This window comes from Labrus mixtus, chromosome 2 (assembly GCF_963584025.1).
Source record: "Labrus mixtus chromosome 2, fLabMix1.1, whole genome shotgun sequence".
NCBI classification, from domain to species: Eukaryota; Metazoa; Chordata; class Actinopteri; order Labriformes; family Labridae; genus Labrus; species Labrus mixtus.
Genome location: NC_083613.1, coordinates 11754298 through 11781374, shown reverse-complemented (window position 1 = coordinate 11781374; position 27077 = coordinate 11754298). Strand labels below are relative to the sequence as shown.

Genomic DNA, 27077 nt, shown 5'->3' with positions numbered 1-27077 from the left:
CACAGTATGTTATTTCATTTATTTCCTTTTTATTTTTTGTTTCTCCATGTCATTCTTTTTATTTCAGGGTCTATGAAACCTGGATTCCAGCACTTACTTGTCCTTTAACTCCAGAATTTGATATTAAGCACAGTGACACGACCATCCGGCAGTAGACAGGGATTTCAGGGAATCAGGGAGGGGGTTGCTAATCCTTTTGTATCTTTTGCTCATTCCAAGAGCTCACTGTACTGTATTAATCTGTATAAAAAGAATCTGTGAAATGGCCGACACACTTGTCACAGACAGGTCGCTGGTGAGCCAGTAAGGACTCAACACGGGTCCTAAAGTTGACCACCTTCACGTCTTCTAAACTGTTATAATTGTTTGAAGGACCAAAGAAATTACACTGCGTTTAGATGCTACTAATGTTTTTTGGTCAACACATTCATGGGAGTGTGGTCACTTTGGCGAGAAGGATGTTTTAACTTCATTTCATCAAGGTGATTATTGTGAATAAAAAAATAACACAATGAAAAACAACTGAAATAAAATCAAGGCTCTACATAAAAACGCTTACTGACTGAAAGTGTTGTTAAAGACACGTCGGTTATATTTCTATTTCTGACAGTCAAAGTTCAAACTTTACTAAAACGAGATTTTATCCAATATTTAGAACGACGTTGTTTGAGATCTTTCTGTGAAACATTTATAATACAGAGACAAAAAAAACCTGAATAAAAATAAAATTCAAAATGAAAACAAAACGTCAAAACAAAATAAGAGTAAAAACAAATGAACAATCAAACTATTCAAAGCTTAACTAACCCTAACCCTCTCCCACCCCCCCTTCATACAGAAGAATCTTTTTAAGAATTAAAAGAAGCAAGAGCACCAAAGAGGACACCACTTAGTCAACACGTCAGCGCCCTCTGCTGGACAAACTGGATTATCATTTGTAAATGTGTTTTTTTACACTATAAATCTTTGTTACTCGTCAGCCTTAACCCAGGATAATAACACCTCTTATATCTTTGTGTCTACTCACCTCGGGTCTTTGGCGATCCAGTTGTCGTCCACAGGTGGAGGCACAGGAACAGAGACAGTGGTGGTGCTGATGTCTCCAATGAGGACCAAGGCCTCCTTCAGAGCATGATACATCCTCAGCATCTCATCCCTCCTCTGAGCTTGCTCTGCTGACTCCTCCATCATGCTGCCCTGATCCCCCGCAGAGTACAGGTAGGCCAGCAGCTCCGAGTGAATGAAGTCCTTCGCCTGCAGGACGGGAAAGGGAAAAAGAGAGACTTAACTCTGAACGTTGTTTGTAACTCACGGGAATGAGATGCTTAAATCAGAAGACGTACACTGTTGATCATCAGGTGCATGATGGTCTTGGGCATGAGGTCTCTGATGGACTTGTTGGCAATGCCAATGTATGAGTCCACCAGGTTGCGGATGGTCTCAACTTGTCGCTCAAGCTGCGGGTCCATGGACACAGTGTCGCTGGAATTTATAGTTTCTTCACTGTCAGGCTGGAGGAGAAAAAGAGCGAGAGGAAGATGTGAAGGAAGAAGAAACAGAGAGTAATATATATCTCTGATTGGTCCCCCGAGTGATCTCTCCAAACACAACCTCACATCCGAAGTTGTTTCAACCAGACCCATATAGTCCCTTACCAGACCCACACAGTCCCATAAACAAGACCCACACAGTACCATAAACAAGACAGGCCTGTTTATATGGGGGGTTAGTCCTTGGTCTGATAATCCGCCAACAACAACACAGCTCCACCTCAGCACTCTTCCATCCACTAAGCTCCGCCCCCCAGTCACTCATCAACTCCCTGCATGACATTAAAACCTGGAGGTCTTCCAACCTCCTCAAACTCAACAGCAGCAGGTCCACAACCTGGGCGTCATTCTGGACTCCAACCTTCTGAGCACCCAGACCTTTTTTTTTTTTTTTTTTCTTTCTTCTTCTTTCCTTCATTTGTTTGTTTTGTGTTATTTCTTTATTTGTGTTTCTTTTTGTTGTCGTCTCCTATTACTGCCCCCCTTTTTACTACTGTAAAGTGTCTTTGGGTTTCTTGAAGGACGCTTTATAAATCCAAGCTATTTTTTATTTTATTATTATTATAAAGAAATTAACTTTTGGTAATTTTACACTGAAAGTTAAAGATAGAGGCATGCTCTTTAGCTCCGCCTCCTTGTCTGTCACTTGTTCGATCTAAAGTTACATAGAGTCAGTTTTTGTTATGTGGTGACCACGCTTCATGGCCTTTTTAGAAACCCCCAGTGATGTCGCTGAGCCTCGACCATGTGACACACATAAATGTTATTGACTAACTCGTCTTTGCTCCCTGGACCAATGGGGGGCGTTGAACTGAATGAACAAATAAACTCCAGTCACACTGACAGTGAAGGGTTAATAATGATGAAATGTAAATACATCGTGTACCTGGTCTTTCTCCGGATAAACACCAGCTCTGAGGAACGACGCCTTCCAGCTATCCACATCCTCCTGAGTGTCACAGGCCAGCTCGATCTGACGCAGGTCTTTATACACATTCCTGTTACACACACATACACAGTGTATTACACACACACAAGAAAATCACCTCTGGGGCGCAGTGGTTAGTGCGCGTGCAGCTCTGTGACATGTCAGAGGATGTAGAGATAATAGCTGGATGTTTCCAGGCGACTAATTTCCTTGTCGGTTAAACGGAAATTTGTGAGGCGCCGGTAACCTAGTGGTTAGTGCGCAAACTCCATGTATGGCGGCTGTAGTCCTCAAAGCAGCCCGGGTTCGAATCCTTTCCCACATGTCACACCCCGCTCTCTCTCTCTCCCTGATTTCCAACTCTATCCACTGTCCTATCTCTCAATTAAAGGCACAAAAAGCTAAAAAAAAAAAATCTTTGAAAGAATTAAAATAAAATCACCTCTGTTCGGTGTTAAAGATGGCAAAGACGTGTTTGCTGGACATGAAGCCCTTCTCCACGTCTCTCAGCTTCAGGTTATCCAGAGGCAGCATGTACTTCTTCTCCTTCTCCTGATTAAAGAAGAGAGGTGATCAAGATGGGAACAAATAAAGCAGCATTTATCTTCTAAAGGAAAGAATGAGGAGAGGCTACAGGCTGGACTGTGATGACGTTAGCCCTGTTCCTTTTCCTTTCCTTTGACTCAAGGAGAGTAAACAACACACTTCCTGTCCTTCAAACGTTCCTACCTCCTCATCTTTGTACCAGGAGAGAGACTCCGCCGTCAGGACAAACCAGTAGTCCTTAGACCCTCCCTTCATGATGCTGATGTTGATAGTAAGCCAGCCTCTGCGGATCACCTGCATATGAGAGGCTGACAGTTTAGTACTCCACAACATGGGTAACATGTAGCTTTGAATAACAGGGCTGTCAAACAAATCGTTTACTTTTAATCACCATTCATCACATTTTTAACCACATGTCTAAATTCCATTATTTCACATTTAAAAATGTTTTGTTTTGAATGTTTGTCCTGTCTTAAGCTGAGAGTACTTCACTTCCTGTGTGCTTTAATTTTGAAATACAGTAAGGCCCTTCCTGTAGAGTGAAGGTCAGGACATGAAGTTAAACACAGAAACAGGAAGTGGTTAGGGATCCCAAAGTGAGGTCAAACAGCTCAAAGGAACGGTAAGAAAGGTCAATGTGTGATGTCATAAGGTGGATATGACTTTGGACTGGTCAGCTGAGCTGCCTGAGAGTTTGTTTAAGTGAAATGAGACATTCAAAGATGCAGCAGTGTCCTTCTTTTACATCACTGAGACTACAGGGAGACACTGAGGATGACTAAGATTTTAAAAGATTAATGCATTAGCGTCAATTAATGCTGACAGTCCTTATTAATATACAGGAAGGCAACATTAAACTGAAAACATCAGATCAAACACAAAAGAGCACAACAACCATGCAGGTTTTTACAGTATTCTGGGAGCACAGAGAGGTCATGTCACAGGAATACTGTTGAGTTCAAATTCACCACAAACGTCTTAAGAAATCATGAAAGTACAAAGTCACCTTCTCTGCATCGCTCTCTTTGCCAGACTGAAGGTCAAGGAGACAAAGGGAACAGACATACAGGGATGATAACATATCATGACCACAGACTCGGCCGTGAAACAATAAATTAAATACAGCAGCGGAAAGGTTTGAGCAGGACAAAGATTCACCTAAAAAAAACCTTAGGGCGCACTCACACGAGGCGATCTGCACCGTGCCTAAGCACGCTTCCCCTCTAAACTCTGGTTCGTTTGACTAGTGAGAGTGCTCCGATCCATGCTCAAGCACGATACGCTTCCTCTGCCCTGGCACGCTGGACAGCCTTCATTCAGGAGTGTTCTGTCTGTATCTGACTAACATGACTCAGAATAAGACACAAAATCAGTAAAGTAGCTGACACGTTCTCTGTGTTGTTCTCCGATGTGGGGACACTGACTCGACCACATGTCCATTTTATTTTTTCTATTTTTTACTCGAGTCCTCCGTTCTTGTAAAATGAGCACGCTTCATAATAACATAAAGTCATGCATGTATTGTATTACGACGTTATGTACAAGAGGTAACCATGCTCAGGCCTGGTTTGTCCTGGAGCAGTGAGAGTGCAGACCAGCGGGGGAATGGGGAGGGGGGACAATCCTGGAGGAGATGGGGAGGGTTTGCATATTAGGATGTTAAAGAGTTAACTGTTAGACAGTATGCAGATGATTTGTCTGCAGGGTGACTCTTTATACGAGCTTTTTACTGAGGGCTAACGTTCCATTTCTTATCATGGATTAAAACTACTGATTGCTCTTCCACGTAAACCAGTTAGTAGGAATTAGACACTTCCTGTGTGTGCTTAAAGTTAGATACTGGGCATCCAAGTGATCGAGTCATTAAGTAGTAAATATAGTAAACAAACTGCTCTGCGGTCTATTCCATGACATCAGACTGAGACTAAGGATTTCTCCTGATGTGAGGGTCTTTGGTTCAAACTGTCCAGCCTGTTTACATGTTAACAGGGGTTAGGATATAAAGCCAGATACAGGTTCTGGCTGACAGCTATGAAAAACACTAAAGACTCAAATGGTGCTCGTATCATTCACTGAACCAAAAATGAACCAATTAGTTTGAATCAATGAGCTCAGGATTCTGTTTCTTTAAAGGGCAATAATTGATAAACTGCCATCTTACCCAGGTCTGACCTGTCTTCAAATATTTCAAGCCAAAAGCCAGACCTTAAAACTAGACCCTTGAAAAACAACAAGTCTTAGAACTGGACTAGTTTTACTGCACCTGACATCTAATTTGACATATAACAAGGTAATAAATGTGTGTGTTTGTGTGTCTGTGTAGACTACCAGTCAAAAGTTTGGACAGACCTGATTGACCTGCATGTTATTATCTTAAAGACATTTTGATCTAAAGGCTTATGCTTGAATGTTTGACATGTGAATATGATGCCTGTCTGTTTGCATTTCTATTTTTGTTGTTTTAATATCTACTATAATTCTAAAATGTGGAAAATAGTAGTAATCAAAACCGTAAGCGGCGATGAAGGGCCCTCGCACCCCTGTGCATGTCGGGGTGTGTCGCGACCGCGGGAGTGCAGCAGCAGCGGAACGTGGCTAAGCAGCAGACCGTGCAGTCCGATTTGTGTAAAAGTCGTAATATGGTATGCTGAAATAGGCAGCGTAATGAAGATCACAGAAATTTTTGACGTAGAGCAGTTCAGGCTGGCACTGTCATGATAAATATGAAATATGGAGCAAATTGAGTATTGTGTAGTACTTATTCCTTGCAGTAGGAGGCGCTATGGTTAAAGTTGACTATTGTTATGTCTATGTGTTTGGAGGCCAACCCTGATCATACAAATTTATGAAATTTATGTAATTTGAGGCAGATCAGTGAGTTACAGCCACTTCCTGGTTGACGGCGAATGATGCATCCGTATGGCGACAGCGTTGGGCGTAGGTGTTTGAGCTTGAAAGTGTTGTATGGCCAAGGTGTTAGCATGGTCCACACCAATTTTGAGGGGGAATTGAGCTGCGTGTAGCATTGGCTAATGCTAAATGAGTAGCAGTAACTTCCTGGCGCTGTGACTTATTTAAAAAATTCAAACATGTTCAAGGCGGGCCCCGAATCATGCATGAGAAATTGTAATATTATTGAACGCTGCATAGCTGAGATACAAGCATTTGCTTTTTTGGCAAGTTGCCAAAACACACAAAAAAGTACGCCACGGCTACGCCCTTTGACGAAATAACATGCAGAGCAAAACCAGATATGTTGTACTCACCTGGAACACGCTGACACTGAGTTTGCGTCAAACACATTAGATCCCTCGGACTAGTTCGTTCAAATAGGAAGGCTGAGATCGCGATTTTGGGCTGTTATTGTGAAATTCAATAATATAATATAATAATAATTTGTGGACTTCCTGTTGGGTTTTTTGAAACGCTGCAGGAGGATTTTTTTGTCCATCCTGACAAGCTTAATATGCGTAACAATTCTCATGAATGTACGCGAAAAAACCCTCTATGGGGAGGCCATTTTGAAAATTTGAAGGGGGCGCCACTGAGCAATTAAGCCGTTTGACTTTAGTACCAGGATTATATGTATGAAGTTTCGGGTCTGTGCGACTATGTTAAGCCCGTGAAAAAACTACTTCCTGTTTGATGGCGAACAACGCGTCCGTAAGGAAACAGCTTTTCACGCAGGCCTTTGTGCTTGTAAAGGTCGTATGGTCAAGGTCTTTGGATGGTCAACAGCGATTTTGAGGGAGATACAAGCAACTGTGTAGCAATGGCTAGTGCAAAGGAAACAGTGCTCAGACGGAGTGACCTCCTGTTGTCAACAGGTGGCGCTGTGACTAATTAAAAAAATGCAGTCATGGATGTGTTCAGGGCGGGCTCCTTGTATGCATGTTTTGGTGATGATTGAACACTGCATAGTAGAGTTATAAGCATTTACTGTTTTTGGCGCGATGCCAAAAACGACATCAAACTGACATCACGCCACGGCCACGCCTTTTTTCGAAACTTCGTGATTTGAGCACAACTTTTATTCTTCAACTTGTCTACTTTCATTTGACACCAAACTTGAATTGATAAGATAAACGCTCTCGGGCAGATGCTTTCAAACAGGTACCCTGTAAATGGTGAAAATACAGACTTTTTAGACATTCAAAAAAATCATAGCGGACTTCCTGTTGAAATTAGACAATGACTTCCACCTCTCGGCCTGCTCTAACATGTAAAAAAATCAATAGGGGGCGCCGTCAAGCTAATTTTCAAACTTTGTTCATGAAAACGGCAAAATATAAAAAATTTCGCCGGACCCGATGACTGTGCAAATTTTGCTGAGTTTTCAGGCACGTTCAGGCCCTCAAAATCGCGTTTGAAGTGGAGGAAGAAAAAAAATAATAACCATTTGGGTTCCAATAGGGTCCTATGCACTAGTCAGTGCTTCAGGCCCTAATAAATAAAAACCCTTCTATCAGTTGGTGTGCCCTCAATAAAGCTAACAGTAATAATAACATAGTAAACTGTTGTGTGTCCAATCTTTGGATGCTTGATCATCTCATGTTCATGACGACGTGTGCTGCTGCTGTCCTGGCCAGGTCACCTCTGTGATCTCACAGGGTTAGTTACCTATACTCAATGAATTATGGCGTGAATGGCCCCTCACAATGAATTATGGCGTGAATGGCCCCTCACAATGAATTATGGCGTGGATGGCCCCTCATAAACTTATTACCAGATTGTTTGATCTGATAGTGTTAGTCCGAGAAGAAATTGATTCAAAGTTTGAATTAAGCAAAATTTCCTTCAAATGAAACGTGAATTAATTCATGAACATGAATGGAATCAGGGAATGCAGGCGATGTCTTACACAAGGCTCCAAATGTTCATTTCCTGTCAAAGTTTCCTCAGAACAACATCAGATGTGGCTTTCATAACTCTAAGGGTCAGAATGATCTGATATCTGTAAAAGTGTGAGTGGAACAGAACAAACCAGACCTTAATATTAAATGTTTCCAGTTCTTATGAAACAAAATAGAGTTAACTCTTTCACTTCCCTTTTCTTGGACAAATGGCTCAAATCTTGTTTCTCAGAATGTCCTGAATAACCGTTGGCTCCCCCACCCACCCAAACAGGAAGTGACAAGTGGACGTGCAGGGGGTGTAAAAGGAGGGCCATAAAAGGAGGAACAGAAGAGGATAAAGAGGATAAAGAGAGGGAGGGCACAGACAGGATGTGTGTAAACATGAAGCAGCAAAGAGAGGAAGAGATGAGCTGAGACAACCACAGAAGAAGAAAAAACACACAGAAGAGTGAAGCTGCCTGTGATGCTGGAGGAGCTTTATATAACAGACAGAGGGTAGTAGTATACACAGGTGTGTTACCTGGGGGGCGGAGCTTTACATAACAGACAGGGCGTAGCAGTATACACAGGTGTGTTACCTGGGGGGCGGAGCTTTACATGACAGGGAATAGCAGTATACACAGGTGTGTTACCTGGGGGGCGGAGCTTTACATAACAGACAGAGGGTAGTAGTATACACAGGTGTGTTACCTGGGGGGCGGAGCTTTACATAACAGACAGAGGGTAGTAGTATACACAGGTGTGTTACCTGGGGGGCGGAGCTTTACATAACAGACAGAGGGTAGTAGTATACACAGGTGTGTTACCTGGGGGGCGGAGCTTTACATAACAGACAGAGGGTAGCAGTATACACAGGTGTGTTACCTGGGGGGCGGAGCTTTACATAACAGACAGAGGGTATCAGTATACACAGGTGTGTTACCTGGTTGGGCATCACTCTCTTCTTGGTGGCGTTGGCAGCCGTCCTCTGCTGGGCGCTGCAGGAGAGAGATTCTGTTACATGAAGTCTAAAAGATTCACTTCAAAGGTTCTATATGTAACTTTTTACACGTATAAATCGTTTCTATCGCCCATTAATAAGCAAACAGTTAACTGATGTGAAAAAGTAGATGTTCACTGTCTATCTGTGTTGCCTGTAAAACATTTTTCCCTGGGTCGTATTTTCCATGAAAGCTCCAGGAAGTGACATTTTATGCACGTTCTCAACGTCCTCCTCACTTCGCTCCGCTTACAGAGATCAACATAACAAACTCATCACACACTCCCGCAACCAGAGGCCACCTTCCACACACTTCCATCTGCCCTAAGAGCTCATCACACACTCCTGCTCTCAGCCAGTTCCTGCCGAGACTGTCGTTTGTAGGATGGAGAATGAATACAGACACACAGACTCCTTCACAGACTTTCACATGTGTATGACCACTTACCTCCTCTGTAAACATTATGACGGTAAATATTCAGTGTTTCGCAGCCGATGATGCTCATTTGTGTTCGTACGAGTACGCGAGGGAGAGCGAGCAACAGATTACTGGTGCAGTTCACCTAACGGCCATGCGGTATCGCTACAAACACAGTATTTTTGAAAGTTACATATAGCCCCTTTCAACTGTATTTAACACGAGATATTACTGTCAATCATATTATTATGTTATTATCTTTAAAAAGATGAGTCCAGTCTTTAAAGATGAGTCCGGTCCTAGTCCAGTCTTTGAGTCCGGTCTTAGTCTGGGTTTTTTTTTAATTTACATTTTTATTCAGAGCAAAATTGAAACATGTAACACGTAAAATAAATGTGAGTTTCTCCATCACGAACATGTTGTGGATTACATCGATCCAGTTCTCAACCGTGGGGGCGTCTGTTGACATCCATTTTCTGGTGAGAGCTTTCTTGCTTGTAGAATATTAAACATGTATTTGTTAGAAAAGCCCTCAATGCTGTCTGGCCTTAGACCTAGTTAGAGCGTTACAAAATTGAACGGATCGGCATTTGAGCACCTTTTCCATAACGTTTTTAATTTGATTCCAGTAATTCTGGAGCAAAGGGCATTGCCAGACTACAATCTCAATGGTTTGCCCTTTTCTCCCCACAAGACCTCCAACAAGATGTGTTTTTATGAGCAAAATTATTTTGTGCAGGCGTTTAAAATAACGTATCCTGTCGGACCAACTCGCGGGTGCTTTGAACACAGCCACCGGGAGTCCACGTCTCGCCATATCCTTGGTGGCCTCAGCTGCGGCGTTGTACACAAATGCGTCTCCTCTTCATAGAATACTCTCATCCTAGCTGGGAACGGGATTTGAAATCGAAGTTTCCTCTCTCTAAGGCCCGTCTTTGCCTCCATAGTCGTGGTCGAGTATCACCCTTCTCTCCTGATGCATAAACCCTTTTTTCTGCCAGGCCAGCTTTAAAATTTCCTCTTTAGTTTTGAAACTTGCAAACTTGACCACTATTGATCTTGGGGGGGGGGGGGGGGGGGGACTCTGGTGGCGGTTTTGGTCCCAGGGATCGGTGTGCTCTTTCGACCCTAAGATCTGTAGTGGCAGGAATTTCCAGCTTCTCTCTTAGCAAACCCTCTACGAATGTGATCATCGCTGCCGAGTTATCCTCCGATCCTTCTGTTATGCCGTGCAGTCTAATGTTGACCCGTCTGGCACGACCCTCTTGGTCCGAGAGTCTGGCCTCCAGATTCTCTTGTACTTTTAGAATCTCCAAAACGGCTTCTTCAACTACTTGTATTTTGTCATCTGTTTCTGAGATTCAGAGTTTGGCTTCGTCAATTCTCTTCTTAGTTGTTTTAATGTCTTCTTTAATATCTCGGAGAGTGACCCCGTTTTCACAAACGAAAGTCCCTCAGTTCCTGGAGTATGGTCTGCAGGTTAGCCATTTCGTTAGCTTGTTGCAGTGTTAGCCCCTCCTGCTCGTGGAGTTTGCCGTCACCTTCCTCGTCTGCAGAATTTTTGTTTGCTAGAGAGAACTGTTCTTTAGCATGCATGGCGGGTTTTCGTCTTCCCCCTTTCATATCATCAACGACTTATTCATATTTCAAGATTTTCAATCTATTTAAAGTGCAAAAAGAAGGCGTTTTAGACGTAGGGTCGGGGAGCTCTGAAGTTAGGCTGTTACCCTCATGGCCGCTCAACCGGAAGTTCCCTTAGTCTGGTTGGGGGGTCTGATGTTGGGGGTATGTGTTGGGGTTTTTTTTGTTGGGGGGTCTGCTGTTGGTGGTCTGTGTTGGTATAACTGTTGTACTTGACCTCTTGAAGTGTTTCTATTACGGGGAGGGCGGGTTCAGGGTAACGGGCTGTTTGATCCTGATTTTTTGTTAATGTGAATAATTTCATGTGAGAGAATCAGAGATGAAAATTAAATATTCATGCATTTTCCTCGACATAATGACAGAGCTCATCACTGCTATTATTATCAATGGGAAAATATTCTACGACATTTTTAAAGATTATAATAATTATTATAATCACTCCATCATCATCTCCTAAATGTGTCTCAAGCTACAGTCAGATTAGCATTAGCATTAAAACACGTCAAAGTGCACAGAGTATGAAATGACTTCTACTCTGTCATATCCGTTCTTTGGTGAAGAACCCCAAGATGACCCCCAGAGGACCAGGGAGGACCCCCAAGAGAACCCCCAGTAGGACCTCGGGAGGATCCACAAGAGGACCCCCGGGAGACCCCAGACCGCCATTAAATTGTACCATTGAATTTCTTTCTGCTTCTGAAGCCCATGCCTACAGGTATCTGAACCTGAATTTCTGTCTTCATGAAACGTTTTGATAAAGTTTGATCGTACTTAGCAAATCCAATGAAGTCCTCGTGGTTGGTGTTGATATATGAGAGCTCGATGTCGATCAACAGCAGCACCTTAAAGAGGACATGTCACTCGTTTAGTACAAAAAGAAAAAAAAACAAGCATGTTTTATCACAACACACACTCAAGCACGCACCTGGTCTTTTGTCTTGCCCTCTCTCTCTCTGACATAGGTGGTGACGATCCTCTCGGTCTCTTCTTTCAGTAGAGGGTACGATCCCAGCTGTAGTCGTACAAACAGAGAACACACACGCTGCTGCAGGCACCGTTATCACAACACTGAACACCATCACTCATGATGAACTCAACATGAACTCAACATGAACACTAAAGCCTAGCTCACACTGCGATTTCTCTTCTCTTCGTTAACGACAAACGACCAGACCTTGAGGCTTATGTGCTCACACTGTACGACCCGATTGTCGGGCTTGACCTGAGAGCTCACACTGAATGAGTGAAATCGGGACAGAGCGTTGACAGTTGTTAATAAAGTTTCATTTGAAAACTCCAACGGACGGCGGTTGGTGAAAGAGGAAGTTGATGTAGGTTATAGGAAAGTAGACACAATCGTAGATATATGGATACGAGTTTCAGAAAAGCGCTGCTCTGATGATCTGTACAGAAAACTCAAAAAAAATTTACGCCGGGTTGCTTCCTGCCACTGGTCGCCATGACTACAGTCCTCCCTTGTCTCTCGTGATTATATTGTAGTCACACACAACTTCTGCCGGACTCTTTCATGACGTAATCGTCAAGATTTTAAATTCTAAATATCAAACATGTTTCAAATAAATGGGGGCATCCCCAACAATCGCCGGGCAGATCGGGGACGTTAGGATTGGATGTATGTGGGGAGCTGGTGGCGCAGTGGTTAGTGCGCACGCGCCATGTATGGAGGCTGTAGTCCTCCAGGCGGGCGGCCCAGGTTCAAATCCAACCTGAGGCTCATTTCCCGCATGTCATTCCTCTCTCTCTCTCTCCCTGATTTCTGACTCTATCCACTGTCCTATTGCTCCATTAAAGGGACAAAAAGCTAAAAAATAAATCTTTAAAAGATTGGATCTTTGTACCACTCACACTAAAAGATAATCTGAGCAGATAATCGGGTCCGAGCGGCCTTGAGTCGGGAGCGACCCTGCGATTGTCGGGAAGGAAGAATCGGAGCTCAAATCAGCCTGATTATCCTGCAGTGTGAGCCAGGCTTTACAGAAAGAGGAGGCATGCAGTAATCAGACCCACATCCGTTTGAGATATCAGCTGTAGATTAAATATAACAACATCTCAAGCTGATGCAGTCTCAACCAATCAGAGAGTAGTTAGGAAGAAAAGGAGAAAGACAGAAGAAGATGAAGATTAGGGTGTTTAGGTGGCATTATAGGTGTCGGGGTCAAAACAGCAACATGTCTAAGCAGGTAAATCTCTGACTGTGAGTGGGGATCTGATTTTGCGGTAGGGTGAGGGGTTTGTGGGGGTCCAGGCTCTTTTAGATTGGTCATTAAAGAGGGGGTCAGTGGGGAAGGTGGGCAGCATGTGTGCTGAGTGAAGCCTGAAGCAGCAGTGAGGGGAAACGTTCAGCAACACTCAAATGATCCTTTAGCTTCTTATCTGGATTCTCTTTCCATCTCTCTGTATTCATCTTTTGTAAATCTCCACTGCTCCTCATTACCTTTTCAGTGCACTTCCTGATCAGGGCGACAAGCTCGGTGACGACCAGGTCGACACATTTCAGACACGGGTCTTTCAGCTTTATGATCTGCTTTTTCACTATGGCTTCAAACGCCAGGTCAGGGGTGAACAGGCCTGTCCTGTGGTGAGGCATCATGGGAGTGGGAGGTTTAATGGCAGGAGGAGGAGGAGGTGGAAGAAGAGGAGGAGGAGATGATGGAGGAGGGGGAGAGAGTGAGAGAGAGTGAGAGGGAGAGGAGAAGGAGGTGCAGCACGTCCAGGATGAGGAAAAGGCAGTGGCAGAAAAAATATATTTTAAGAGTTTAGAGATAAAAAAGAGTGAAATAGGAAACAAATGAGGATGAAGAGTAGATAGGAGGAGAAATAAAATAAAAACAGGCGTTAAGTTCATTCTACTTGATGTTCAGAAACAAGCTGCAGGTTTTCACACTTCCTCATCGTTGCAGGTGAGGTGTTTGAAGTGCAGGTTGAGGGTCGCCTGCAGCTTTTAGCGGCATGCTGACTTCTTAGTTGTATGGAGGGCAGTTTAAGTCTGTCCATCACTTTAGCCCAGACCATGGACTTTATAAAAACATGAACGTCTCAAAAAGAAGCCAAAACATTTGGAGATCCCCCTACTAACTGGTTACAGTATAGTTCATAAGCTCCGCCTCCTCCATGTCAAACTATAAAATTAAAATACAGATCAACATTTCTCAATCTGGATTTTGTCTTTTGATTCATGTCCAGGTGTTCATTTTACAAGAATAACAATAATAAAAAAATTACATTTATATAGTGCTTTTCTAAATACTCAAAGACGCTTTGACAGGAAACAACCAAAAAAAAAGCAAAAACTATTTTAATAAGTTATTTGAAGCCTGCAGCTTGTTGTGTAGTGAACCTGCAGCTTGTTGTGTAGTGAACCTGCAGCTTGTTGTGTAGTGGACCTTGTTGTGTAGTGGACCTTGTTGTGTAGTGAACCTTGTTGTGTAGTGAACCTGCAGCTTGTTGTGTAGTGGACTTTGTTGTGTAGTGAACCTACAGCTTGTTGTGTAGTGAACCTACAGCTTGTTGCGTAGTGGACCTTGTTGTGTAGTGAACCTACAGATTGTTGTGTAGTGAACCTGCAGCTTGTTGTGTAGTGGACCTTGTTGTGTAGTGAACCTACAGATTGTTGTGTAGTGGACCTTGTTGTGTAGTGAACCTACAGATTGTTGTGTAGTGGACCTTGTTGTGTAGTGAACCTACAGATTGTTGTGTAGTGGACTTTGTTGTGTAGTGAACCTGTAGCTTGTTGTGTAGTGAACCTTGTTGTGTAGTGAACCTTGTTGTGTAGTGAACCTGCAGCTTGTTGTGTAGTTGCAGCTTGTTGTGTAGTGAACCTACAGCTTGTTGTGTAGTGAACCTGCAGAGAAACAGTAACATCCCGTTTCCCACCACACAGCATCTCAGAGACACCACTCATTGCTCCGCAGCTCAGCCAGGATGTTTGAATATATCTACTTATGTTCATCCATTTTTTGACTACAGGAGCTAAAGTCAGGCTTCGAATTCATCCACTAAAATTTCAGATTAATAACCTCTGTACCAATTTGGCTTCTGGCAGCTCATGGGTCAGCTGGTCTCTGTGGTGTGTATGTATAGACGTGGCAGCCAGACAGGAGACCATGCAGTGATACCTTATTAGTGCACTGTCTGACTGTGTTGATGAGCTCCTGGATGACCAGGTCGATGCATTTCAGACACGGCTCTTTCAGCTTAATGATCTGCTTTTTCACTATGGCCTCAAACGCCAGGTCAGGGGTGAACAGTCCTGTCCTGAAGGACATACACACAAGACACATATGGAGCAGGAGAGGGGGCTCAGATGAAAACAGACATGGGCAGACTGAGGGAGTGTACATGAGGAGCAAGAACAACTGCAAGACACGGTCAAGGGGAACAAGCAGCATGGAGACTAAATGAAAACTGGTCCCAGATCAAAGAAAACACGCTGAAGGGGCACAAACTAAAACAAGCCGACATACAGGTAAAGCACACACTCAGACAATGAAGCAAACATATGGCACAGCTGATGTGCTGTTGGCTGGCAGCCTCAACTTGCCTGACTCCGTGGATGTTCTTGATGGCGTAGCTGATCTCTTTCCTCAGCTCCTTCTCATCAAACTCCATCTAATTCACAGAATAAAAAGAACTACTTAACACTAGAACTAAAGTATTACATCAAATGTATAAAGATTCAACATAAGTGCTGTAAATACAAACCAATTGTTAACTTCTTATAGAGCTAACTGATGCCTCTGTATGACCTACCAAAGTAAACCTCCATCTCTCTGACTAATTCTGACTATAATCTAAACAAGTGAGTTATAACCCCAACCTGCGCAGTGTGTACCAATAAAGAACAAAACTACTACTACTGGGGCTCTGAACCTCAAGTGGACAGTGGAGGAACTGCAGTTTTTTGCACTACAGCATTGGCTCAGATTGACAATTGACATGAAGTCGTTGTTCTGCTGACAGAAAAACAAGCTTAGCATAATAAATGACAATATGTGAATTGAAGCAGGTCATAGGTGGCCCATGTGGATAATTGGGTTATCCAAACAAGCTCTAATCACTGCTCTCTCACTGTCCACAAACGGGTTCTTTCACCTGTTTTCTCTCTTTAATGAAGGGTAAATGGACTTCAGCGTATATAGTGCTTTTCTAGTCTTCTGACTACTCAAAGCACTTTTACACTGCAGGTCACACCTACACTTTCACACACTGATGGTAGAGGCTGCTGAGTGGTGAGACCATCAGAAGTAACTCATTCCATTCATACACATTCATACCTCGCCGACGAAGCAGACGAGCAATACGGGGTTAAGTGTCTTGCCCAAGGACACATGGGACATGTTGCTGCAGGAGCTGGGGATCGAACCCTTGACCTTCCGCTTGAGACTCTATCAACTAAGCCACAGCCCCTGCCCCTGCACAGACATGTGTCATATCCTTTGAAAACATCCAGTGTTTAGGTTAAGAGTTAATTAGTCAATCTTCTCCCCTGAATCCAACCCGTCTCGTCTCTATCAGTCTGGTTTGCTTTTGTAGTCTCAGAGGCATCAGTGTGATAATCATCAGAACTCTGTTCACCTTCACCAGCTCAAAAGGAAAGCGCTCATGAAAGATGCGGTTGATCTTTGCTCCACCAGACAAGTTGGACGTGTCGACCTGATCTCCAGAGCCTTCGATGCACTTCTCAAAGTCCACGCCGAACTGCTGCACCATCCTACAGAGTTGACATTGATGCAGTAATTCAAAATTCCAAAGGAGCCCCAACATACATGTGCAAACATTAACCAACATTTCTGTTTCATAAATCCTTTTTCTCAATGGTTCTGATCCTGGATGTTTGATTTTCATGAGCTGTGAGCCGTAATCATCGAGATTCAAAGAAAAAGGTTTCAAATATTTCTCTTCATGTCCAAGGAACCTAGAATATATGATGGATGGATGGATTATTTTCTCGTCCCCTCGGGGAGATTCAGGAGTATCCCATAGCTCACAAGTTTAAACAAACAGTGAAAACGACGAGTTTCTTTTAAAATACTCAAAGTCTCTTCAGTCCTAAATACTTCTTATTATTGCACCAATTCCCGGGCTGTCAGGCAGTGAGTATTCTATTAAGAGCTGCACCTGTACTCATTTGAATGAGTATTTATTAGTGTGTGTCTGTAGGTGTGCTTACTGGAGTAAGGCCTTGGTTTTGCGTGCAGGGTCATCAGGACGGAAGTTTTTGTACTCCTCCACCTCCTTCTCCAGCGATAACAGCTGGCTCTGCAGCTTACTGCGTAACCCTGGCAACGTGTCTCGGATGTGGTTGGTAAGTTGCTGGAGACAAAAGAAAACATTCCAACTTGCTCTTACGAAGCATTATGTGTGTACACTAAGGCGTGTGTCTCACCTGATTGAGGGTTTTCTGCAGATGTGGTGTTCCCATGCGTTCTGCGATGTGTCTGTATCCAGGATGGGACAAGAAGAACTTCCTCTCAGCAGCCAAAGCAGCGCGGATGTCTTTCTTCCCATCAATGTCCTTTTGGCTACGGTTCACCACCCCGATGTAGCCTGAAGAGAAAACAGAGGAGGAGAACGTTTTGGACCCCAACGTGGCTCACAGAGCATGAGCCTACAGCATACTGACAAAAAGAATAATTAACAACTTCATTTTCTACATTCTGAAATGTGGAGCTAGGTCTAACAGAGAGGAACTACAGCTCCACTATTCATTTGGCCATGTAAGAGAAAGCTAAGAGCTAAGCTAAGTTCATATCCAATCCAACGTGTCAAAATCATAATGTCTGTCTCACCTCTGCGGAGGGGCAGCAGTTTGTTCTCCAGGATGTCTCGAGCGTCTGTCCCCTCGTCCATCAGGTCCAGCTTTGTGATCACACCAATGGTCCTCAGCCCTGAACACAAAGACCACATGATCATCATTTATTGTTCACCTGTGATTTATTAGAGATAAATACATTTCCCAACCAAGCCAGGTGACATTTGATTATCCCCTCGTGGATCTGGTGTTGGCAAATCTGAAAAACGTCTTCATCATGTTATTTATTGAAATCCTAGGAGACAATCAAACACGACATTTAAGAGATCAAAGGTGAAGAATCACGATAATCATTAAAGAACAACAAAATAAAGAAATCAAAGAGGAAGACTTCAAATATAAAGAAACATTCAATAAGATGAGAAATTAAATCTTGGAATGTCTGTGAGGTACAACAGTGGTTCTCAACTGATAGGGTCGGACCCAACAGTGGGTTGCGGAGCTGTTTTCAGTGGGTCGTGATTGTGTGCCAGGAAAAAAAAAATGTGTCAAAAAGTCTATGAACTGTTTTTCCAGGATGTTTGTTTTATTCAATTTCTTTGTTCTGTCACAAGTTTTGATCTAAAATGCACAATTCTTCATGAAATTAATCTGATTGGTTGAAAAAAAGCATACATTTGGGTCGCAATTCTTCTTTTAAAAGTTGGTAGTGGGTCCTGAAGCTAGACCATCTGAGAACCACTGCTCTACAGTAAAGCTAAGCTAGCATCTCTGTGAGGCTCTATGCTCATTACAGTGGGGCTTTCAATGAAATGAAACTTAAAGCTTCATCAGACTCCAGTCATTTAATTTGATTTACTGGATTAAATGATTGAAGACTAATGGATGCCATGATTAAACTGAATTCTTAATCTTCTCGTTTTTTAATATAACAGTACCAGTGTTTCCCACAGAATGACGAGATACCTTGGCGGTGGAGAACGCGGGGGGGAGGGGTGCAGACAATCGTAATTTATTCGATCCTCATAAATGTACCTGGGCGGCCCGCCCAAGTATCATGTATGTGTGGGAAACAGTGGTTACTGAGATGAGCCGTCTTTGACCTGCGGCAGATTCATATCAGTAGAAGAAACGGGTTAACTGATCCTGCACACAAACATGTTGTTTAAAAGGTGTCACAGGGTGCACTCGAGTGCACCTGAATGCACCGCGGCACCAATCCAAGATGGCCGCGCACACGTCTATGCATTTGTTTGCCTTCTGATTACGGTGTCTTTGTATGTGTATTTTACCGACTTTCACTGCTCAATTTTTAGCTTGTGTATGGAACACATACCTCCTGTCACCTCTATGAACAGCAACTAATCAAATCGACAAAATACCATTCTGATCTGCAGGTTTTTTGCGACTGCGGGCCTCTCACCTCAACCAGTTCACAAACGTACTGGCTGAGCCGTGCGGACTGTGTACCATTTCTGCTACTCAGCTGGATTCCTTGCCTATATAGTGCGCCTGTTGGAGAGTGGATAACATGGTTGCCGGCCATATTCCACCTTGGATCCCCTGCGGTGAGTTGTCAGCCGTCAGTTGGCTGTAGGCTGGGGTCTGCTGACCGGGCGCCTAGACACCTGGTTCTCCCGGCTTCGTGGGTTGGCTGTCCGCGGGATTGCTGGTTGTTGGTTGGCTGGTAAGCTGCTAACTGCTAGCCGATCTGCCCTCCAGACTACATAGGTCTTCTGTCCCTGGCTACCGGGCTGCGGGCAGTTGGTTGGCCGCCGACTGGCGGTCTCTCGGCTGCCTCGCTGGATGACCGGGTTTCCAAGCTGGTCTCTGCTGCGATCCTCCTGCTGTTGACGACTCCAGGCTACGCAAGTTTGCTGTCCACTGTTTACAGAGCTAGCGGTTGGTTAGCTGATTAGCTGCTAGCTGCTGGATCCTCCTACACCGGTCTCCGACACCGTTCTGCTGCACGCTGGCTGCTATCCCTCGTCAACCATGCTAAATTGTTTTAATGAACATTTTATTTCAGCTGGCTTTTTATTTTACTCCTTGCACCCTAATTTGGTAAAATCCAACAAAAATCAGGATAATGCGTCACTGACATCTGAGGTTGATAGTCAACTTACTGTTCATCCTTTTCAATTGATGCCAGTGAGGTGCAGAGAGCATTACAGAAACTGGACTCCAGGAAATCAGCAGGTCCTGATAAACTTGAGCCATTCTTCCTTAAGTTGGCTGCTGATTTTATTGCTGAGCCTCTTTCATATATTTTAACCTTGAGACTGATCAGCAATGAAATCCCAAAGGTCTGGAAATCAGCATTTGTTCTTCCCCTGTTAAAAGGGGGTGAACCCTCACAAGTAAACAATTACAGACCAATTTCTAAACTTTGCATTTTGGCAAAAGTATTTGAAAAAATCATTAGTGAACAACTGAAGGATTTCTTGGATGACAATAATGTATTATCTAAGTATCAGTCAGGTTTTAGAAAAAAACATAGCACTGTTACAGCTGCTCTTAAGGTTTTAACTGACATTATTGAAACAATTGATTGTAAGCAATTTTGTGTAGCTCTCTTTATCAATTTATCAAAGGCCTTTGATACAGTTGATCATGGACTATTGATCAAAATCCTCCATCAAGTTGGTCTATCAAAGCAAGCAGCCTCCTGGTTTGGCAACTATCTGTCAAACGGAACGCAATGCGTGCAAATGGCAGGATCCATCTCTTCCTTTTTAGAAATTTCAAAAGGGGTGCCCCAAGGTTCGATACTAGGACCTATTTTATTTTCTATTTATATCAATAACATGTGTGAAAATTTGTCAAATGCCTTGTATCACTTTTATGCTGATGACACTATCATCTATTGTTGCTCAGCATCTGTTGCACAAGCTTTTGAGTTTCTACAGTTAGCTTTCAATGTTGTGCAGTCTCGTTTGAGGGAACGTTTAAGGTCATAAACACTGATAAAACAAAGCTCATGCTGTTTTCACATTTAAGTGGAGAAACAACAAATGTCCCATTGATTTTAACTTCTCAAGGAAATGTAATCGAGCTTGTCAAAAGCTACAAGTACTTGGGATTTATTCTTGAGTGTGATCTGTCTTTTAAATCACATATTGCCAATTTGGCCTCTAAACTTAAGGTGAAGTTGGGATTTTATTACAGAAATAAATCCTGCTTTTCCCTTAGAGCGAGGAAACTTCTTGTTTCATCAACCTTTCTTCCTTCGTTGGATTATGGAGATGTACTCTACATTGGCGCCTCGGCCAAATGTTTACAGTCATTAGACACCGTGTATCACTGTGCGTTGAGATTTTTGACTGGTTGTAGATGCTTCACTCATCACTGTGACCTGTACACTAACTCAGATTGGCCATCTTTGAAGGTGCGCAGGCATATACACTGGCTGAAGCTTATTTATAAATCTCTTCTTGGTTTGGTGCCTTCTTATTTATGTTCATACCTTCAAAGAACCAGGAGCCACTATGCCTTGCGTTCCTGTGATGTCTTTGAACTGTCTGTGCCTCGTGTCCGCACTGAGCTCGGGAAAAGAGCGTTTAGTTTTGCTGCTCCCACCGCATGGAACTTTCTCCAAAATGACTTGAAAATGGCAGAGTTCATTTCGCTTGAAGCCTTTGTCTCGATCTTAAAAGATAAAATATGCGAGACAATTGGACAGTGCCTGTGTTTCTGAATTGTAACCTGTGATCAAGATTCTGCACTTTATCTGTAAATCAATTTGCACATTGTAAATTGTTCTCTCCTAACTTATTGTTTGTAAACTCTCTCTTTATCGTGTAATGCTTTTTATGACGTGTGCTGCTGCCCTCTTGGCCAGGTCACCCTTGTGAAAGAGATCCTGATCTCAATGGGTTATTTATCTGGTTAAATAAAGGTTAAATAAAAAATAAAACTCACCCTGAGGGTCCACCTCCTTCGCGATTTTGAGGGCATCAGAGTTGGCCAGGTCGGTGTTGGCTGGGGTGACGGCGAGGATGAGACAGCTCTCCTTGGTGATGAACTGCAGCAGCATGTCTCTGATCTGGTGCTCGATGTCATGAGGCTGGTCTCCCACGGCAACTTTGGTCATCCCCGGCAGGTCAATCAGCGTGAGGTTCAGCACTGAGAGAGGGGGGGGGGGGTTCAGACAGAAGCAGGAAACGTGCAGCTAAGAGTCAATGTTTTTGTAAGTGTGTGATACCGTTAGGGGAGTAGACACGCAGGTTGATGGGGACGGGGGAGATGCCTTTGTTGGATCCTGTGATCCGTTCAGTCTCAGCTTCGATCTCCTGACGGACCTCGTCAAAGTCCACAAACTTGCGGCCCTTACAGTGCAGGAACTCTGCATACTCTGCATGAGAGACAATCAGGAGGGGGATAAAGTGATATGATAGATCATGAACACTATGAGTCATCGTAATAAGACAGGAGTAGAAATGGAAGGATATTCTCCATACGATCATTTTAATCATTATTTCCTGTATCATAGCAAGAATGGTATGAGGCTGTGATAAATAAACCAAAAATCCCAGTTTACATGCCTACCAGCTGTTATTTGTGTTTTACACAAGACCTCTGTTTGCAATGACTCCAGAATCCATTCAATAAGCAGCTTTTCTGGCACTAAAGTGACTAAAGTGATCTGACTACATCAACATGGTGTAAAAAGCTTGGTCAATATACTCAGGCCTCCATCCAATGGTTCAAATGTATGCATACTGAGTGAGGAAGCTAGAATACTTTTTCGTATTTATTCCCATCAATTCAGACTATTGCAATGTCTTTTTTGCAGATGTTCATAATGCAACCATGCTGGAAGTAAGATTCAATGTACAGCCCTTTGTGTTAGGGTCACACACCAAAACCCATTCTTCAAGTCAAAGCCTGGATGTAAGAGCGTCAACGCTTCCTTTGATCTTAGTTTAGTAAGAAGACAACTCGCCTGCTTTGCTGTTTACCAGCTGCAGGATGAGAGGACGACGGGTCACAATGCCGGATCCTCTTGGCAAGAAGTCCCTGAGACACAGAGAGAGAGAGAGAGAGAGAGAGAGAGGGAGAGGAAGATAGAGAGAGAGAGAAGGAGAGCGAGAGAGAGGGAGAGAGACAGAGCGAGGGAGAGAGAGAGGGCGAGAGAGAGAGAGGGCGAGAGAGAGAGGAATATAGAGAGAGAGAGAAGGAGAGAGACATAGCGAGGGAGACAGAGAGAGAGGGAGAGCGAGAGAAAGAGCGAGGGAGACAGAGAGACAGCGAGGGAGAGCAAGCGAGAGATAGAGCGAGAGATAAACATACAGGTTAGGGATGAGCACTCTTGAAGGGAAACAGGCAACAGATCACAACATGTTGAATAAAAGCTTTAAAGACAAACAGAAGAGAAACATCAGACTGTTGTTTATAATCTAAATCAAAAACAGGATGTGATGATTTATTAAACAGACAGACTCTGCCTCTCTTTGTGAACCGATCCCCCTCTTTACTTCAGACAGACTCCGCCCCTCTGTGAACCGATCCCCCTCTTTACTTCAGACAGACTCCGCCCCTCTGTGAACCGATCCCCCTCTTTACTTCAGACAGACTCCGCCTCTCTTTGAACCGATCCCCCTCTTTACTTCAGACTCCGCCTCTCTTTGAACCGATCCCCCTCTTTACTTCAGACAGACTCCGCCCCTCTGTGAACCGATCCCCCTCTTTACTTCAGACAGACTCCGCCCCTCTGTGAACCGATCCCCCTCTTTACTTCAGACAGACTCCGCCCCTCTGTGAACCGATCCCCCTCTTTAAGCCTCTCTGGTTGCTCTTCTTTATACAATCATATCACTAACCTGTTGACAGTTTACTTGATTAACTGTTACACCTGTTCAGGTGTTTTTTTATTGAATTCATCATCTTTAATATTCTGATGTCGTCTTTGATGTTTTTCAATCAAATATTGGATTTAAGTGTTTTACAAATCCTCACATTCTGTTTTTTTTAATTTATTTTATTTAATTAAATGTCCAGTTTTTATCAAATGGGGTTTCAACAAATAAGAAATATCCAGCTCTATACCTGAGCCGTGCACGTACAGGTGTGCATTATTGATGGTGGGCAGAGATGAGCTTACAGCCCCGTTCATTATTCATAAAGACAGAAACACGTTTCTTTAACCATCACGCTCGTCACAACGGAAACTGCTGTTCAATACAACTAGAATCATGTTCAGGTCACTGAATACACATCTCCCCAGGCATCACACTGTGTGTCTGTCTGTCTGTCTGTCTGTGTGTCTCTCTCTGTCTGTGTGTCTCTCTCTGTCTGTCTGTCTGTCTGTCTGTCTGCATGTCTGTGTCTCTCTCTCTCTCTCTGTCTGTCTGTCTGCATGTCTGTCTGTCTGTCTGTCTGTCTGTCTGCATGTCTGTGTCTCTCTCTCTCTGTCTGTCTGTCTGAGTTTAACTCTTTGGAAACAGCTGTTTTTTATTTTAAAAAAGGAGGGACACACACACACACACACACACACACACACACACACAGAGAGAAACACAAACACGCTGACAGAGCAAACTGGAAGTTACAACGATTCCGGTTGTCTCTCCTCATCTCTTCCTGTTGCTTGTGAAATCACAGCATGAATAATACAAATGCTGACCAATCACTGACCAGGACTACACAGACTGATAGACAGGTATGATGTAGACCAGGACTAAACAGACTGATGGACAGGTATGATGTAGACCAGGACTAAACAGACTGATGGACAGGTATGATGTAGACCAGGACTAAACAGACTGATGGACAGGTATGATGTAGACCAGGACTAAACAGACTGGTCCCACCCCATTCCAGCAGAGCTCAGACCAGCCTACTCTGCCACCCTCCTACCCCCCTCTCTCCTGCTTCTTCCCTTGATGGCCTCTCCAGAACAGCTGGTCGGGTGTCAGCAGGTCCCTATGGCATCAGCTCTGTGTGGGGCTTCTGCACATCTTCAAACTGAGCCTGAGTCTGGAGAAGAAGCTGACTCTGTGGAAGACTTCCTTTGTGGTTCCAGTTCCCAAGACATCTTACCCTAAGGAGCCTAACCACTTCAGACCTTTGGACCTCACCTATCACCTGATGAAGACCATGGAGAGGATTATTCTAAATAACCTCTGGCCCCTGGTGAGTTCAAGTTTGGATTCCCTGCATTTCACCTACCATCCAGGCATCGGGGTAGATGAGGCTGTAATCTACCTGCTGTACAGATCCCTGACTCAGCTGGAGAACACCGGCAGCACTGTGAGGGTCATGTTCTTTGACTTCTCCAGTGCCTTCAACACCATCCAGCCTGCACTGCTCAGGGGGAAGCTAGAAAGGGCGGGAGTAGACTGTCACCTGGCTGCATGGACAATGGACTACCTCACCAACAGACCACAGTACGTGAGGCTTCAGGACTGTGAGTCTGACTTGGTGGTCTGCAGTACAGGGGCCCTGTAGTGGACAGTTCTCTCCCCTTTTCTCTTCACCCTGTACACCTCGGACTTCAGTTACAACTCTGGGAGCTGCCACCTGCAGAAGTTCTCCGATGACACAGCCATCGTGGGGTGTGTGTCTAAGGGGAGCGAACAGGAGGCAGGTCATCATGGACTTTGTCGACTGGAGTGAGCTCAACCACCTTCAGCTCGACACCAGCAAGACAAAGGAGATGGTGATTGACTTCCGCAGAAAGTCACCCCAGACTGCACCGGTGAACATCCAGGGCTCGGACATCGAGAGGGTGGAGACGTACAAATACCTGGGTGTTCACCTCAACAATAAACTGGACTGGTCACACAACACCAACGTCCTGTACAAGAAGGGCCAAAGTTGACTACACCTGCTGAGGCGACTGAGGTCCTTTGGAGTGTGCAGGACTCTGATATGGACTTTTTATGACACTGTGGTGGCGTCTGCACTTTTCTATGCAGTGGTCTGCTGGTGAGGAGGGAGCACAGAGAGAGACAGGAAGAGACTGAACAGACTGGTCAGGAGGGCCAGTTCCTCAGCATCCTGACAGGGAATTATCATTTAAAATCAGTCGTTTGCTACCTATCACTGATGACATTCTGTTCAGAAAATGATCAAGCCATTCGCTCAAAGTCGAAAGATTCATGCACCTCTGAGATCTCCTTTTAGATATCAAACGATACAATGTTATACAAGACATAACTGAGGGCTGAATATAAGGAAGGCTAATATCTTTAGATTGTGCTGAAGTATTTATAATTTAATATTTCCTGTTTACACATTTTAACATTTGAAGGATTTGATCTTTGCCACCTGCTGCTTGGTCTGTCGGAGCGTACCTGCTGCACTCATCTCCAATTTTGGATGGAACCAACTGCGGGGGGGGGGGGGGGGGGGGGGGGGTTTGAGGTATGATATATGGCATGAGTAGAAATGTTTGACTTTTAATATAATTATTTTATGACTACAAATTATTTACATTGATAGCGCAAGTACTCGAAAAGTGTCTGTCAAATTCAGACAAAAGGAAAATTTGAAGAAAAATGCCAGACTGATGAAGGGGATCATCATTTTAGATCTTCTCCATCTTTTCTACCCTGAAAATCATCGTGTACCCTCTCCGCTGAAACTCCTGCCATGTTTTAGGGGTCGCTGTGTGTGTGTGTGTGTGTGTGTGTGTGTGTGTGTGTGTGTGCGTGTCATATACACATGGCAGTGCAGCTGGTGACATCACTGATGACCCCAGCATCAACACATCAATGCCTCTACTGTCTTCTCCAGCCACTGCTCGGGACTCAGAGACAAAAGGCAGCAGGAAAGAGAAAGAAAGGAGACGTAGCTTAATCGTCTGTCGTTCACGGACAACCAGTGAAATCATTGGACACCTACGAGAGGAAAGTAGTCCCTTTACTGGCACCGTCACACAAAGCTGAGCAGCTCTTCTATCTTCAGCAGATTAGGCCTCAGTCATGTCTTTTACCCATTCCTTTTCCTTGTTTCCTCACACACTCTGTGTTGCTTGAAAACCAAAGATGAAGTGATACACACCCGAGAGCCTAACATATGGCAGAATGTGGGTTTGTTAGCAGCCATTAGTCACCAACAAGGCTCAACAAGGACTCATTCAAATTCCTTCAGACTCATTCATCATCCTCCAAAAGACTTTCATCTGATTTCTTTGATTTCACTTGTATTTTCGTTGTGACTCTCCACTCCTCCATCTCATTTTGACCTCATAAAAAGCTGCAAACTTCCCCTTCAAAGTAAAACATTGACCTGACCTTTGAAACACAATGCTCATAGAAAGTCTTTACCACCCTGAGAAAGCAGTGTGAAGGAAAACAGCCTTCATAAATGTTTGACAGAATACGAGCTGCACATCAGTAAAGATCCCGGATGAAACTACTTTTTGAACACCTTTCAAACCTT

At 43.8% G+C, this 27077-nt stretch overlaps 1 protein-coding gene across 8 annotated transcripts in view; it reads right to left on the bottom strand.

The window, feature by feature from the left end:
* Nucleotides 1-27077, bottom strand: part of LOC132985065 (dynamin-2-like) — a 33799-nt gene that overhangs the window by 6031 nt on the left and 691 nt on the right. For 6 of the 8 annotated variants that reach the window (XM_061052234.1, XM_061052207.1, XM_061052224.1 and 3 more), the window contains exons 2-18: nt 22636-22709; nt 21895-22044; nt 21612-21815; nt 17728-17826; nt 17325-17485; nt 17109-17251; nt 16514-16649; nt 15480-15547; nt 15055-15193; nt 11844-11930; nt 11690-11760; nt 8803-8857; nt 3208-3318; nt 2921-3030; nt 2437-2548; nt 1344-1511; nt 1028-1254 (exon numbers count right to left, since the gene is read on the bottom strand). In XM_061052234.1, coding sequence (XP_060908217.1) covers nt 1028-1254; nt 1344-1511; nt 2437-2548; nt 2921-3030; nt 3208-3318; nt 8803-8857; nt 11690-11760; nt 11844-11930; nt 15055-15193; nt 15480-15547; nt 16514-16649; nt 17109-17251; nt 17325-17485; nt 17728-17826; nt 21612-21815; nt 21895-22044; nt 22636-22709 — 2115 coding nt within the window. Of the gene's footprint in view, nt 1-1027; nt 1255-1343; nt 1512-2436; nt 2549-2920; nt 3031-3207; nt 3319-8802; nt 8858-11689; nt 11761-11843; nt 11931-13373; nt 13513-15054; nt 15194-15479; nt 15548-16513; nt 16650-17108; nt 17252-17324; nt 17486-17727; nt 17827-21611; nt 21816-21894; nt 22045-22635; nt 22710-27077 lie in introns of all 8 variants that reach the window. The other 2 variants (XM_061052270.1, XM_061052215.1) reach the window with 1 other exon arrangement.